Source organism: Bactrocera oleae, chromosome 2 (assembly GCF_042242935.1).
Source record: "Bactrocera oleae isolate idBacOlea1 chromosome 2, idBacOlea1, whole genome shotgun sequence".
In the NCBI taxonomy this organism is placed as follows: Eukaryota; Metazoa; Arthropoda; class Insecta; order Diptera; family Tephritidae; genus Bactrocera; species Bactrocera oleae.
Window position 1 is genome coordinate 6,723,143 of NC_091536.1, and position 16,715 is coordinate 6,739,857.

Here is a 16,715-nt window from a genome sequence, read left to right on the forward strand (position 1 = left end):
ATTAAAATGCGAAACTAAAAAGTGCACAATGTTGCAATACAGAAGTTAAAAATAGCGCTAGTAACATGGAATAAAGAGAGGATAGCGCTTAGTGTTGGAATAAAAACTGTTTTCTATAAAGTTAAACATTCTATATACACACGTTCACACATATGTATATATGATACAAAAAATATACGCAGACGTCTTATAATTTGTTTTTGAATATTTTCTTAGAGTACGCAACTTTTATATTTCCATATCTTTTTCCAATTAACATACTAGGCTATCCTTTCGTTATATGTATATGTAAAATAAAATAAATAATGATGAAGAATTGATTTAAGTCGTATGTATAGTTGTTATTTAATGTGTGCGGCAACCCAAGGATGTAGAAATACTTGATCCAGCGGAAGTCGTTGTTGGGGATTTAACACCAGAAGCTTGGAAATAAAATGTGCTGCTGCCCGTGAAACAAACTCCGGTAATTTGTAATCAACTTTAATGATTTTTTTATATGTCTCGTCATAGTCAGTAGCAAGGAATGGCGCACGACCCACAATCAATTCGTAACATAGTACTCCTAAGCTCCAAAGATCTACATTTTTAGTATGTGGCTTGCCTTGCACCATTTCAGGTGGCAAATAATCAAGTGTGCCGCATAATGTTGTGCGCATGGAGTTCGGTTCGTGCACTGACCATCCAAAATCTGCTATTTTCAAATCACCTTTATGTCCCAACAATAAATTTTCCGGCTTGATATCGCGATGTATAACATCACGCTCATGTAGATATTGCAATGCTGATGCTAGAGAACGTATATAAATTGCTGAGGTCGGTTCGTTAAAACGTTTCAATGGCTGTGATTGTAATTCTTTGAAAAGTGTTCCCTTGGGCGCATATTCTAATATAAGATAAATGCGTGCATCATCGTGGAAATAGCCGTATAAACGCAGTATATGTGGGTGTCTCAAATGTGATTGTATTTCAATTTCCCGCCTTACTTGATGTTCTACGTTTGACTCGTGTATCTGCTTTTTAAATAACACTTTGAGTGCAACAACAAATTTGGATTCTTTTTCGCGCGCAAGATATACATTACCAAATTTGCCTCGTCCAAGCGGCCTTCCAATATCGAAATTACTCAATGACCACGATTTCTTTTCCTTTTTGGTACACTCATCAGTCTTATCGTTTTCAGCCTTATTTAATTCATCTTTTGAATCTTTGTCTTCTACTTTCGCCACTGTTTTCGGTGGTACTTCTGTTGAGTTTGCTTTTGGTTCGAAATTGGATTTCTCTTTTTCTGATTTAGTTTGATTGATTGCAACCTTGCTACTAGATGATTTTGAGGCGGCAGAAGCGTTAGGTTTTGTCATGGATGCTGTAGCTGTAGGTGCAACTGCTTGTTGGCTTATGGGTTTCGTGGTCGATAAGACCAGAGGTCCTGTTATCGTGCGAACAGAATTGTTGTTTGTTAATAATTTCTTATGTGTCACAGCTGTAGATGCAACTTGAGTTGATCTTGAAGCAGGTAGACCTGCTATCAAATTTCCAGTTCTATTAGAGGGCATTGGTCTTGGCATAGCTATTGGAGATACGCCTTTCATATTTTCGTTCAAGGTCTATAATTAATATAGTTTCAACACTCGATTCTTATTATAAACATTTTAATAACTTACATTTTTCGTATTATGCTGTTTCTGCGGTGGTGGCGGAAGTGGTTTTAGTGCCTGCAAATGGTTCTCTTTGCCATTTAAACCACTAATTGGCTTTCTATACATTTTCGTCTTTCTTTTCAACTAATTTTTTTTTATTATTGCAGTTATTCTTATATTTAGAAATTATTCTTTACAAGAAACAATTTTGTAGCAAAAATGCCGTTTGAAAATGCAATGTGCGTATAACAGCCCTTTTTGAAAACTTATTAGTATTGGTAAAAGTGGCAATTGCATTTAGACATCAAGTCATTCTGTCGATAAAGCTGTTCAATAACGTGGCCATATCTCAAAATTTATATAAAATCGGTTAGAACTTAACATGAATAAAATTAAAAATTTTTATTTTATTCGCAAAGGAGTAGACATATGATTAATATTGTGTATATGGCGTAAATAATTCATTTGGAAAAATCAAACCAAAATTGTATATAGGAAGTGACACAAAATCAACTAAATTGTTTTTTTACTTTTGTTTCATAGCAGATATTACTACCAAATACCATAAATATTTTCAGCTTTGTTGGATTGAAAGATATTCAAATATAAAAAACAAAACAAATTGAAATCGAAGTTTTTTATTTCTCTTCATTTAATTGATTTATTTTATTTCTATGTGGCATCACTAATAAAATTTATATTAACTTGCGAAACGCTGGAAGGAAAAATAAGAGCATTTTATCTTCCAAAGATGGCGTATTAATAAAAAATAATTGTTTGAAATTATTAAAATTAGATATTTTAATAAGTGTGCTGGTTAAAATATATATTGTGCAAATATTAAAAAAGATACACATCAAAATGTACTCCGCTGGCGATTCTAGTGGAGACGGCTTAAGCGGTCTAAATCAATTTGCTGGCATGAGTGGGTCGATAGACTGGGCAGCTATGGCCCAACAATGGATTCAGATGCATGATACTAGTAATTTTATGTCAATGCCAGATGCACCGCCTCCACCAACTATTAGTAATACATTCAATGATGCGAATATGACAGCTACGACAACCACGACCGCAATTAAGAAATCATTCGATGAAAAAGGAGAAGCCGATATGGATATGGACGAAGACGAAGAAAGTGCGAAATGTAGTGATACACTGCACTCTCCAGCGCCATCAATGCAACTAGGTAAAAATAGAGATCATACAGTTATGCAACCACAATCACCGTGGTTTATGCAGCAACCAAATATAGTTGTTGGACCAACGGTAGCGGAAAATATACCCGGTATAGGTATGATAATATATGTATATTGAATCAAAAATAATACTAAAATAATAACTATTTTGTTTTTTCGCATATAGGTAATACCACGCCAATCATTCCATCTGCACCACAATGGAATGCGACTGTATGGCCACCACGTATTAACTTGCCACCCCCGGTTCCACCAAATATGTTAAATGTACCGTTAAATAGTTCCATGCCGAATCCTACAGCACATATACCATCCCTACTAAAGATGAATGTGCCAAACCCTAACAATGTAAGAATGATTTCAGCTAATACAGGAGAGCAAAACTCAACGCAATCCGTGGTGGATGCAAAGAAAAGAAAAATGCTTCCAGCTTGGATAAGGTGAAAATTATTTTCTTAAAATAATATATATATTTTTTAATTTTACTTAATTTTTAATTTATTGCTCAAAGAGAGGGCTTAGAAAAAATGGAGCGGGAAAAACAGAAACAATTTGAAAGGGAACAAAACAAGAAACACGAAGAACCGGATGGTATTGATGATACCAAATATACTGAGTTTGTAGGTACAACCGATGATGCAACGCACACGGTAAACATGAAATATAAACAGCCTGCGGTAAGTTCAAAAACCTTCTTTAGTAACTTAAAGGCTGAAGTGTTGCTTCCGGCCTCGTCATATGATACCTTTCATTTGAAACTCTCTAAGTATGAGGACTTTAGAGAGAATGATGAAAGGTAACACAAGTGTTTTACTAAATAAGAAACAATTTAGGAGAGGGAGAACGATAGATCAGGTTTTGAGGATGAGGGAGAACTTGAAGACTTAGATGGCGTGGCAATAAGCGATGACACATTGGTTCTACCTCAAAATCCAACCACAAACGACGATGATGACAGTGGCAATAGTGGCGCCGAATACGAAACAGATAACGAAAATAATACTGAACAGCAAAATTATAAGGGTAAAAGAAGCTATGAAGATAGACTTGCAGACCTGGTATGTACATGAAAACTAATTTTCATCTTAATGCATATATTTTAGTACACTAAGCTTTAATTTTTGTTTTTCATTTAATAAACAAATCGAAATACGCCATTTTATACATACATATGTGATGTTAATGCCAAACATGTGTTTGTATGTGCTGTCTTTACATGCAAACATACAAATGTATGATGATGATTTGAAATCACAACTAAATATAATGAAATTGAAATGAACTTTTACAACTGATCGCTTCGGCAAAAATAAAAATGTGCCTCTGTACCGTGTTAATAATATGATACACCTACCTACCTCATATACAAATTGAATTCGTTCTTACCCCTTTGACCAACCTTGGGAAAAAAATCTTAAAATTTTAACATGCTTAGATGATAGTGGTGCGGACAACATTAACCGAACTCCTACTTGAGGTTACAAATCAGGAGATCGCAATCTTGGCGCAAGAAGCTGTCAATGCGCACAAAGCCAAAGGTACTAAGTCTAAAATTTAAGTTATTTCATATGCATATTTCCTTCTAGTGTTTTTGTGATATTATCGTTGCTGAGGCATTGGTGCAATGTTGAACATGCATAAAATATTTGCAATTCTTAAAGTTGACGTTGATTAACACTTGCCTCTCTATACTGCAACCATGTTAATTAGAATGAACTTTATCTGTTAACCAAATGAAATTATGTACATTTTACATATACTCGATACCTACGAACTTGTATAAACAAAGCGTCATCAGCTCAAGTGATCCGTAAAAGCGCGCTATCCTCCATAACCGGAAAATTAGGTAAGTCAACTCTTTACGTATATTATAAGCTATTTAGAAATATATATATATATATGTATATATTTCCACATATTGGTTGTTATTATGTAGTTTCTGTCGGCATTATTAATTTGCAAAAGTGCGTTTCTGTTTGAAACGTTTGCAGGTAAACTGTGCAATAATTCGTTTTCCAAAATATTGTAAATTACAAAAAACTGTCTAAAATTTGGATACATTTTAATATATATGTCCATGCTATAACAACAGAAGTTTGAGTTAAAGCTTCTTCAGAAAGTTTACCTTCTTGGGGAACAAATATTAATTCTGGGATGAACTTCTTTCAAATGGAATCATTTTAATGCCAAATTGAGTGATTTTGGGATTTCTATAAACTGTGTAGGGAACTTTTCCACTTTTTCTGTCCCCTAGTGTATATTATTTTCGCCCGATACTTGTGCTGTTAGTTCTTTTTGTAGACTACAATCACAGTACTAAATAAATAAAGTTTTAGCATTCGAATTAGCAGCACAATTATTTCTAGGCTTAGCAGCATACGATGATTCTACAGGTGATGAGAGCAGCGACTCCGAGGATGGTGCTTCTGCGGATAATGATCCAAACAATGACTCAGAAGAAGAAATAAAGGTATAACTGACTAATTTCTAAACAATATTGCATTGTATATAACATTTGGTTATGTCTATGTTTATAGGCATCCTTACGAGCGAAGCGACGCGCTTTTGCGAAAATAACAGATGATATTGAGGAAAGTATAGCTGCGAGTGCGGCACGTGAGGAACAAAAACTAAAGTACTACACTTTATTGGAAAAACAAAAGGATGATGATAAGCCGTACAAGAAAGAGATTGCTGTCGGCAAAACTGAGCGAAATGATGAAAATTCAAGCAGTTTGAGGCCATCCACATCTATGGCCAACACAAGCACAGTTAGTAAATCATACGACCGCGATTTTGGTGAGACAACTGAAACAAAGTTACAAAACTCAAACGGTGCGTTTGTTCGTATACACTTTCTCTGCCAAATCTAAATAATTTGAAAAAGATAAACAAAAACCAAATCGGCGAAAACTTTTAAAATTTCAAGAATGAGCATACAAAAGCTCTTTATAATTTTATTTTTAAAATTTCCTAACACTAGAAGTTAGCCTAACAACGAATAGTATTATTATTAGGAGCTTTTAAGCAATCCATTTCGATATAGGTAGAATTTTACAAACAAATTTAGAACTGTAGTGATATTTGGGTTAACTATTAGCTTGTGTGTCTGCCTAGTTTTAATTGGAAAAAAATTACACTTTGAAATTTGTTAGAATATAATTTCCTTGTGTATCATATTTATTGTTCGGTTATACCACTTCATTTTTATTGTGATCAAAAAACAACGTAGCAAGTGACAATAGCTTAACAAACAGAAGTGGATGTTTTGAATTAATTTTGCATTCCAAGAGAAGCAATTTTTTTATGTTAAACATGCGTTCGTAAAGAGTAGTGTTTTTAAATGTCATCCATTTTTTAGTTATTTATGAAATTATGGATTAGCTTTTTTTTTTTTATAAAATACCGCTAAATAGTAACCTAAAAATAAAGTAAATTTGTTAATAATTTATATTCGTAGGCAAGCGTCAGAAGGATCGGAATTCGCGCAAAGAACGAACAACACGCTTCAGCGATAATAAAGATTCGAAAAGCGCTGCTGCTGTTGCCGCAACGTATATGTCGAAAATACACAGCGCAACTACAAATTTAAGTGGAAATCCAAATGGCACAACAATTTTCCCTATAGCATCTACCACAAACGCCTCCTCAGTGGTGCTGGCCACAGGCAGTACGTCAACGTCATCGACTGCAATGCCGCCCGAAAGTACCCATATCGCATACAATGTAGCAAGTAAACTTGTTGACGATAGTAGTGGTGGTTGCGTAACCGCACTAAATAAAAACTTATTAAACGCAGCTGAGGCTGCTTATGAAAAAGTAACGAAAAGTCATCGTGCGAGCAGCAGTCGTTCGTCCGCTTCACGCACGGAAAGGGAACGCAGTCATCATAGCAGGCATTATGATCATAGAGATCGTGAAAGTGATCGTTATAGGGAACGTGGAAGCGAACGAGAGCGCAAGCGCAATAGGGAGCATGAAAGTACGCGTGATAAGGATCGTGGAAAAGAGCATCGCCAGCATAAAAATCAACGAGATTACCACTCTAGTGACGAGGATGATGGCAAGCAGGAATCACAAACATCATCAAGTGATACGGATACCTCGAGTACGTCATCATCAACATCGTCATCATCTTCCTCGCAACAATCAAGCCACTACAGTCGCACATCGACTTCGTCTAAGAAAAGGCGTGAACATGAGTATGATCGACGTAAAAGCCGTGATGAACGTAGTCATCGCAGCACAAGGAGTGGGCGCAGTCGCAGTCGTCAGCGCAGTCATCACCATAGTCAGCGCAGCAGCAGATATCGCCACTCCAGCGCTGAGGATGACAACGGCAGTCGAACACGTCATTCAACTTCGCGACATGGTTCGTCGAAGAAACATTCGCGTTCCCGTTCACGTTCAACATACTCATCTTCATCGCATTGGCGTCGACATTAATTCAATGTCGCCTGTGTGTAGTCTCTTTTTAGTGTAAAAAAGAAATGCATTGTATTCTTTCGAATGCTTTATTTTTTTATTATTATTTTTGTCTTGATTTAAATATTTTCTTATGTCTCTTATTTTAACTACAGGTAATATATATATACATATATATATATATATATATATTTGTGATTTCTCTTTCGGCATCATTGAACATAACGGAATTATTGTATATAAAGAAATTCGACTTCAAATAGGTGTATTTATTATACATTTGAAAATTAAAAATATATAAAAATATTCGCGTTGAGTAAAAATAAACATAAATAAAACTGAGCTTTTTAGAAATCCGCTTGAAAATAAATATAATAAATCATGCTTCAAAACTAAATCTTTTGTTTTAAACATTATTTATAAAATTCTTAAAGTTTTGAGCCAATAAATCAGATGGTTGTCCAATAATTTGCGCTTCGTCAAAAAGTTGATGATTTATATCGCAATCAACGGAAAATCCGAGTGTTACAACGCAAGTCTCAAATCGTCTTCTGGAATTAACCACTTAGTGCCTAGTTAGCCGATACAATGTCAATCCAACGTAAACAATCCATAAAGTACAATAAAAAATTCACAACTATTGTATTATGTTACATACTTCAAGAGCGTTTTTTTTATTGTTGCCTTAACATGCAACCGTAGTATTAATTATTTATAAAATATTTTGCCTTCCGATAGCTGTTCGATAAAATACAATAATGCAAATCACAAATCAGTCGCAAGCATCAATTTTAATTGCTTTATTTAATCGACATTTTGCGTATGGATCGTTTTCGGCATCAGGTGGTGCAGCATGGTTATTTGCCATGCGGTGAGTTTTGAGTGCCGTACCGCTTATAAAAGCCTCGTTGCAAATATTGCATTTATAAGGTTTTTCTCCAGTATGTCGACGCATATGAATACGCAGGTCATTCGATTGTGTGAACGATTTATGACATTCCGAACATTTATACGGTCGTAGTCCCGTATGTATACGCATATGTCTCGATAATTTATTTGGCCTAGTAAACGATTTTCCACAAATAGTGCATACATGTGGCCTTTCGCCGGTATGTTGTCTCTTATGTACGACTAAATCTTGGCGACGAGGAAAACCCTTTTGACATTCATCACATTGGTATGGCTTTTCACCTGTATGTCGGCGTATATGTATCACTAAGCTTGCTTGAGCGAAGCTACGACCGCAGTGGGGGCATATTCCACGCTTGTAAGTTTTTTTTGTTTTTGCACTGTCAGTTGGATTTGTATTCGATTCAGCGTCATTTGGAATTGTGGTCGCCGGGTGCATAGCTCTAAGGTGTCGCTCCAAGGCAAAGTGTCGGGCAAAAATACGTGGACAATGATCACATTGTATTGGCTTGTCCTCAGTAGGTTTAGGCGCAATAGCAGCAATACACTCCGCTGGCACATTAGTATGTGCTGTTTGTATATGCTTTTCCAACGTAACATTTCTTGCGAAAACTCGTTCACATTGGGGACACTTGCGCCAATTGGTTGTGACAAATGTTCCAAGGCGAGATCCGATTGCGTATCGTGCTTGCTTTTTCCCAACAATACCAGTATTTTGGGATGTTCTTTTATGCCTCCTAATCAAAAAATTAACAAATTTTTCTTTGATTAAAAATGGATTTATAAAATTTAAAGAAAATATATTACTTCTTGTTGTTAACCGGTTCTGCTTGTTCTGTAACATCTTCAATGTTTACCGCTTCAAATTTTACAAATTGAAGCTCATCGTCCACATAAGTTTCATTTTTGTTTTCAATAGAAACCTCGTCATCACCTCTTTCATTGTCTACATCTGCAACAGCTTCCTCATTATTATAGTCGTCGAGTAGATATTCTGTCTCTAATGCTTCAACATTTTGACTATCATCAGTACTCGTTGTGTCATTTTTCAACTCAGTAATAACAAACGATTCTCCATCTGTTTTTACTTTTGTAGGAAACGACTTTTGATATTGCCTTAACAAAGTTTCTGACCGTTCCACTAAACAAATATAATCATAAGCACTTAGAAGTTTAAGGGTACAATCTGCACAGATGCGATTTGGTAACGTTTGACCCCCACATTGATTGCGAGCCGGTGTCTGAAAGAACAAATCAACATATTACAAACACAAAATGTAAGCGTAAGCGTTAGTTTTGTTTTTACTTGGACATTAGTAGCACGTAGGAGTTGCATAAATAAGCTATTCAAAACAAAAGTATCATTGTCGTATTCTACTGCGTCGTCGAGGGAGTTTGTGTCAGCAATGTTTTGTAAACAGGTACGACAAGATTCATCGCTAAGGGTCAAGACACTGTAGTCAGTATCCATTGACTAAATCTCTACACTGTATAACTATCTGAACAATGATTAACGGTTAAGAAAATTTATTTAAATTATTGGATTAGAAAAACTATTCACGTCCGTGATAAAAAATAAGAGACTATAGAGATGTGCTTACAAATATAAACAACGAACATATTGCGATGAACACGGAGGATAAAAAAAAATCGAATCGACGATAAATTGCCAGAATCAACTAGGCGATTTCGTAGTTGCCAGAATGTTCTAGCGGCAGAGATTTGATTGGATTTTGGCCTTTTCGAATATATGAAAAATCAATATTCGAATCAGCTGTTTACTATCGCGATAAAACTGGCAAAAGAATAAATTTGGAAGCGTTTGATAAATTTATAACACTAAATAAAATCTACAAAAGTTTATAATAAGTTGCGCTAGTTTAGCTTTCATTTATTGGAAAAAAAGCAACGAAAATATTAAAAGGAAGATAATAAGATTAATGTGTTATATTCTTATGTGTTCCCCTACAGAAGTTAAGATAAATTAAATCGTAATAATAAAAAAAGTTAATTTCTTTACTTACGTTTCAAATCAGTCAGCGAATATCCTCTTGCTTTGTTTTTTATAATAAAACCCCAAAAATAATTTTTTACATTTTCTGTTTCGAACATCAATCCAATAATATCTGAAGTCATGACTCCGGATTCTACAACTCCCCTGAATATTTAGATATTCTACCGTTCTTGTATAACTCGCTTTCCCAATTTCGAAACTAATTAATGCGTTTTCAGTTCAGTTCATTTTCAATTTATAAAACGCCATAATTAATTCAAAGTAAATGTTTAAAACTAAATTACTTATTATACCGACATATAACTTATGCACATGCATACTCATGTAAAACAGTTAAATTTTGCCCATTCTTATCAGTCAATTAATATATTTTTTATATCATTCTTTTCTTATAATTGATTAAATGTTTTTGAGTTTAATTTCGAGCACTCAATTCCGATTTTATGACTAAATTTTCGTCCTTAATTGCAGTTGTGGTGGAAGTTGTAGAAGTAGTATCCTTCTCTTTATTTCCAAAGTCTGGGTATAATTTCGCCACTTGTCCGACGGGTGTACAAAGACGACCTGAAAAGTCAACTCGCTTCGCAGACTGACTACGTTCGGTACTACTGACAATGTCCAAAAGGGATCTGTAAAGTCAAAAGTGAAATAGAAAATAAGGGGAATTAATACTAAACATCTCATACCGTTGTCCGCCACTGAGAGCACGTTTGTGGGTCTTATGAATTCCGATGCTACTATTGCTGTTGTCTATTGAATGCGGAGGCGACATTGGAGAATCACGCATTACAGCTTTAGTAGTTGAGTCACCTTCAATACAAATTAGATTAATTACATTAGTGCAATAATCTACTGTTCATTAATCAAAATAATTATTATTTACTTTGGTACTTAAAGCAATCCTCTTTTAAAAAAATATTCTAGTACGAACTCTAACAGAACTAGTATATTTGTATATACTTAACAGTGCTACTATAACAATAATTACATTTTTGTAAATTTTTTAAATGGAAAATGTAGGTTTGAAAAATACTGTTATAGCAAGATAAGATATTTTTGATTATTTATTGATGTGCGATAATAAATAATTTACTTACGACTTCCTTCGTTTTCTGTTTTAACTGTAGCATCTCCGCAGGCAGCGCGCACATTTTGCACGCTTTCTAAAATGACTTTGTGATGTGGGGTTGTTGCATAGGCACGTATCAGTAGTTCTAATTCGGCACATAACAACTTGTACTGATCACTCTTTTTTGATCCTTTTAACCTAAAAAACATATTTTTAAATCTATATTTCTGCATTTGTAAACTAAAAACTAACCGTCCAACTCCCATATTTGGGAATGGTAGAGGTTCCCCTCGTGACGCAACAGTATAAAGCTCGAAAATATATTGCTGACATTGCGCCTCATCAGCTTTATCCATATCTTCTTTGCTAATTTTGCGTAAAAAATATGGCACCCAGTTAAGGTTCCGCTGTAGATTAAATATCAAACTGGTGTTAAGTGTCAGGGGAAAATAGCGTGAGCGTCGGTTAAGTCGCTCGCGTGCTTTGTTCAGGTTTTCCTCACTCTTCGGCTTCACTTTGAGTGGTACAAAGCGATGAGCTTTAATAAAAGATGCAAAATCAGATATACGATAGTCGGTTACACGTCCACCTGGCCCTTCTGATATTGATGGTAGGTCTTCAAGACATGAACGTGTGATTTGTAAAGCATGTATGAAGATTTCACCACCACGTGCCGAGAGTAAATGACTAGTCGTTTTTCCACCAGTTTTTCTATAATAATGTAATTTAAGCGATATTCCTAATAATTGAAAAATATACAATTTACCTTGGCATTTCAAGCAACACTGAACGGCCATTTAATAAAAACGTAATGAGACAGGCGCTTGGTCGTGATGTGACATCAACCGGAGTTACACGATGTTGGGCTAAACATGGTTGCATATCAGAAGAGCCACAACCTCTTGGTGTGCACCACTTCAAAGTAACGGTTTCATATTCAGCCCCTTCTTTACGGCTTGTGGGTAACAGTGTTTCACTGCCACATATTGAAGTATGGGCATTTCGAGCATGTAAAATTTCCACATCATAATTTGCGCTAGAATTGGCATTTTGTTCTTCCTGTAGGAATAAAGTTATTAATAATAACCCTTACATACATATATATGTATTCATATTATACTTTCATGGGTATTCCAGTTACTGTAGTACTTGCTAAGTCATAATGGCTCATAATAAGATGTGTTAATTTATTTGAAATATTAGGTGCACTAGTAGTGTGAATTTCAGTAAATAACCCTGGCGCAAATTCCATCTTGGCACGGTTCGTAACAAGGGAGTCAATACCCTGAGGTACAACATTTATAATTACGAAATGACTGAGATCAATGTGTAGCATTTTCCGTTGTTTAGCCGCTAAGTCATTTTGCTTTTCCAGCACATTACGGAATATATTTTCCAGGCTCAACATACTAGTGTTATCGCGTGCGGAAGTTATGCATATAACACGTCCCTTATTTGGCATCACATTTGGACTTCCACCCCTTTCGCGCTCTTGTAGACGTGCAAGCTGAGCTTCCGTTGGCTCAGTTAATGCTTCTATAGCGGCACGTAAACCATGTATTACCGAGAATTCCGATGACATCGCTTCATCCTCAGGTGGAATACCAACTAGTGCCATGGCATTTAATACATGAGACATATTTTGTGTAGCCAGATTCCAAGTGTTAACAATATGCGCAGCTGTGTCACTGACAATGAAACGAACTAATTTACCCCGTGGGAATAGGTCCCATACTATACGACAGTATTCTATAGAAGACTCCACTGAGCAAGTCCATAAGCTTTTGCTGAATCGAACATCCTCTCCAAAGGAGTTAGATGCATCATTTGTTGCTTCGGGGATACTCGGTTTGCCTTTGAGTAATTCTACAGGAATGTAATCCTCGCTTGAAATGCCAAAATATTGGGTATGATCTAGTACGAAAATTGTTTTCTGGTTAAGATCGTAAGCCGACATCTTTCAGACAAACACTAATCACAATAATATAATCAATTAATAATAAACTGGGCTTCTGTCATTTCACAGCAATATATTTCTACAGGTCTTTTATTTCATTTACAATACAGCAAATACACGCTTTGCTATCGAAAAATAAATTCAACGATGATTTCGAGTTCGATCACTCGATTGTTAATTAAAAGTCGTCAAATTTATCATACGGGGTTAGTTTTTTCTTTAGTCCTCCTATATGTTGTGATAATTCTTGTTTGAATCTTTCTTAACGAAATTAAAATTCAAATAACAAAACATAAAAAAACTCATAACTGCCCTATACATATATACAGCTGCTTCAATTTTTTTGTAGAAATTCAGTGTTATTTTGGCATTATTATTTCATCCCTAAGAAACTTTTATTTCACAATTGATTAGCTCAGCTGATCATTTCTTGGCGAAATCAAATGCATATGAAGAAGAATTCGCCGCGGTTATCACGTTTTAATAATTTGCCCAATAGAAGATTACACACAGTGAATGAGTATTTGATTCTGCCACCATTTCTTTCAGTTGTATTAAAGTAAAAATATAATAATTTTTGAAAATGTCCTGGTTACTCGGAAGGAATAGAACTCAACAACCTCAAGAACAATTAAGTGTGGATGGAGCGGACCCAGATGGTAAAACTGCGGGGAGTCGTAGCGGTGATGCCCAGCTCAGCAATGCGGAGAGAAAGGCCATGGAGGCTTATCGTTTTGATTCCTCAGCTCTGGAACGAGCTGCGGAAGCAGCACGGCAATTGGAACGTTCAAGTAAGTAACAAACCATGCATTCAGCGAATGTTCGTTCGCCGGTTGCATAACCACAAAGCGGTATAATTTCATGATAAATATATATATGTATGGTTATATGTAAATATTTTACTCGTTTTTAATAATAACTTTATACATTTAAAATTTAATAATAAACTTTTGATTACTCGCATAGAACATGCCCGCGAAGCTTTGGAACTTTCCAAGATGCAGGAATCGACAAGGCAGCAAGAGTATCAGTTAAAGGTCAAAGAGTACGAAGCTCACATTGAGCAAGCTAAAGTTGAGCAAAAACGAATTGATCATGAAGAGAGACGAAAAACGTTACTTGTAAGTTATTTTTTTAATGTATTAATAAATTACTAACGAATTTTGTGGACTATTGGCAAATTTATATTGCTAACAAATGAAAAGATTTTCTTATATATTCAACTATTTATATGCTTGCAGGAGGAAACAAAACAACAACAGTTGCGAGCTCAATATCAGGATCAGTTGGCAAGAAAGCGTTATGAAGAGCAATTGGCACAACAACAGCGGGTCCAAGAGGAAAACCTGAGAAAGTGAGTAAATGTTACTTGAATTATGATCAGTATTAGTTATATTTACGTTTATTCCTAACAGACAAGAGGAGAGTGTGGCCCGTCAAGAGGCCATGCGACGCCAGACCATCGAACATGAAATTGAGATGAAAGAAAAAAATCGACTTAAATTGCTGGAACATGAAATGCGAGTCAAGGCTAAGGTAGATCGTGAAAACCGCGACATCAACTTGGAACAAATACGTTTAAGGGCCCAAGAGCATCGCACAACTGTGCTTGAAGGCATACGGTAATTTCTTTTATGATTTATTTTTAAAATGATTGATTTATGTAAAGCATTAAACAATTGTTATATAATTTTTTAGTACTGCCGGAACAGTTGTTGGAGCTGGAGTTGAAGCCATGCTTACTGACTGGGACAAGGTATTGACTGCAGCTGGTGGTTTATCACTGCTCGCATTAGGTGTTTACGCTGCAAAAGGAGCAACTGGTGTGACATCCCGTTACGTAGAAGCGCGAATAGGCAAACCAACATTGGTTGGTGAGACGTCGCGTTTTGCATTTCTTGATGCCATGCAACATCCAATCAAGTATGTGCAAAAACTGCGTTCTAAACCAGCTGACGCCTTGAAAGGTGTTATTTTGAATCCCAAGTTAGAAGAACGTCTTCGGGACATTGCTATTGCAACGAAAAATACGCGCGTAAATAAGGGCATGTATCGTAATGTATTGATGCACGGTCCACCCGGTACCGGTAAGACAATGTTTGCCAAACGATTAGCCGCCCATTCGGGTATGGATTATGCCATCATGACTGGTGGTGATGTAGCACCTATGGGTAAAGAGGGTGTCACTGCCATCCATAAAGTTTTTGACTGGTCGCAAGCTAGTCGTCGCGGTTTACTACTCTTTGTGGACGAAGCTGATGCATTCCTACGTAAACGTTCATCAGAACACATATCCGAAGATTTACGGGCTGCTTTAAACGCATTCCTTTACCGCACATCTGAGCAGAACTCCAAGTTTATGTTGGTGTTAGCTTCCAATACACCCGAACAATTTGATTATGCCATAAATGATCGTCTCGATGAAATGGTCGAATTTTCACTGCCTGGCTTGGAGGAGCGTGAACGCTTGTTGCGACTGTATTTTGACAAATATGTATTGCAGCCGGCTTCCGAGGGCCACAAGTAAGTTATTAATAGTATGCCATAGTGTATGAGTTAGATGAATAAATGTTTTAACTTGTAATAGGCGCTTCAAACTGGATCAATTCGATTATGGTGCTACTTGTACGGAGATGGCGAAAATTTGTGAAGGCATGTCGGGCCGTGAAATTTCAAAGTTGGGAGTATCTTGGCAAGCAGCAGTTTATGCTTCCGAAGACGGCGTTTTGACCGAAAAAATGGTGTTAGATCGTTGCCATGCAGCTGCCCATCAACACAAACAAAAGGTTATTTATTTAATGTTTTTGCCTTTACACATTTACATTTCTTACTGAAACTTACTCTTTTTGCAAACAGATGGCTTGGTTGTCCGAGCAAGAGCGCAGTGATCACAAATCTATAACCGGCGGAAAGAGCACATAATTACTATAAACTAGCGTAGAGAAAATTATATTTCGAAACAATGCCGGCGCTAACTTCCTATACAGAAACGTTTAAAAGCGTCAATGCGTGGTATGAGTGGGGTTGATGGAGTATGCCAGCATTTAAAAAATATAATTTTAGTTTCCTTTTTTTTTATTATCCATAAAGTTATAAAATAAGTAGATTAACGACATCCGCTTTCCGCAAAGCTTTGAGACTGTCCAACACTGTTCAAGGGCAATTACAAAAATTTCCTTGCATTTAAATTTGTACCTGAATGTGGCAATGCAGTATGTAGAGGATTTGCGGACATGTTGCTATTATGCACAACGCTTTTTATCTGAATATATATCAAAACTGTTAGAAATTTATATTAAACTTCTACTTGATATAATTGGATGATATGTGTTATGCTTTTTGACATAAATCTCTGTTACCTTTAATCATATTGGAGTGTTGATTTTTTTTAAAAATTAAATAAGGAAAGTTAAATATACCTATGTATGTATGTACATTACTTTAAATCTTTTGTTGTTATTATTTTATATTGGTGAAAATTTCCGAATTCTTTAGATAATCGTAA

General features: G+C 35.7%; 5 protein-coding genes across 6 annotated transcripts; 2 read left to right on the forward strand and 3 right to left on the reverse strand.

Moving 5' to 3' along the window:
- Positions 1-167: 167 nt before the first annotated feature.
- aurA (aurora A) lies at positions 168-1,900 on the reverse strand. Its single transcript, XM_070108013.1, has 2 exons — positions 1,662-1,900; positions 168-1,604 (listed from the first exon to the last, which is right to left on the reverse strand). Exons 1-2 carry the CDS (start codon positions 1,761-1,763, stop codon positions 342-344), a joined length of 1,365 nt encoding a protein of 454 aa, XP_069964114.1. The 5' UTR covers positions 1,764-1,900; the 3' UTR covers positions 168-341.
- Positions 1,901-2,328: 428 nt separating this feature from the next.
- LOC106614301 (arginine/serine-rich protein PNISR) lies at positions 2,329-7,918 on the forward strand. 2 transcript variants are annotated; one of them, XM_014229978.3, is made up of 9 exons: positions 2,329-2,925; positions 3,003-3,276; positions 3,348-3,513; positions 3,670-3,894; positions 4,272-4,374; positions 4,626-4,682; positions 5,203-5,306; positions 5,374-5,671; positions 6,297-7,918. In XM_014229978.3, the coding sequence occupies exons 1-9, from the start codon at positions 2,499-2,501 to the stop codon at positions 7,280-7,282; spliced, it is 2,640 nt and encodes an 879-aa protein (XP_014085453.2). In that variant the 5' UTR covers positions 2,329-2,498; the 3' UTR covers positions 7,283-7,918. The 2 variants fall into 2 exon arrangements, with proteins under 2 accessions (XP_014085453.2, XP_014085452.2); XM_014229977.3 differs by having other exon boundaries at positions 2,330-2,931.
- On the reverse strand, positions 7,640-9,783 carry LOC106614308 (zinc finger protein Xfin). The gene is made up of 3 exons (XM_014229991.3): positions 9,477-9,783; positions 8,978-9,411; positions 7,640-8,907 (listed from the first exon to the last, which is right to left on the reverse strand). The coding sequence occupies exons 1-3, from the start codon at positions 9,639-9,641 to the stop codon at positions 8,034-8,036; spliced, it is 1,473 nt and encodes a 490-aa protein (XP_014085466.1). The 5' UTR covers positions 9,642-9,783; the 3' UTR covers positions 7,640-8,033.
- Positions 9,784-10,522: 739 nt separating this feature from the next.
- On the reverse strand, positions 10,523-13,490 carry asun (integrator complex subunit 13 asun). The gene is made up of 6 exons (XM_014229984.3): positions 12,374-13,490; positions 12,020-12,312; positions 11,506-11,964; positions 11,282-11,451; positions 10,871-10,994; positions 10,523-10,813 (listed from the first exon to the last, which is right to left on the reverse strand). The coding sequence occupies exons 1-6, from the start codon at positions 13,208-13,210 to the stop codon at positions 10,600-10,602; spliced, it is 2,097 nt and encodes a 698-aa protein (XP_014085459.1). The 5' UTR covers positions 13,211-13,490; the 3' UTR covers positions 10,523-10,599.
- Positions 13,491-13,645: 155 nt separating this feature from the next.
- On the forward strand, positions 13,646-16,656 carry bor (ATPase family AAA domain containing bor). Its single transcript, XM_014229990.3, has 7 exons — positions 13,646-14,001; positions 14,177-14,331; positions 14,452-14,564; positions 14,626-14,832; positions 14,909-15,733; positions 15,798-15,996; positions 16,067-16,656. The coding sequence occupies exons 1-7, from the start codon at positions 13,794-13,796 to the stop codon at positions 16,130-16,132; spliced, it is 1,773 nt and encodes a 590-aa protein (XP_014085465.1). The 5' UTR covers positions 13,646-13,793; the 3' UTR covers positions 16,133-16,656.
- Positions 16,657-16,715: the final 59 nt, after the last annotated feature.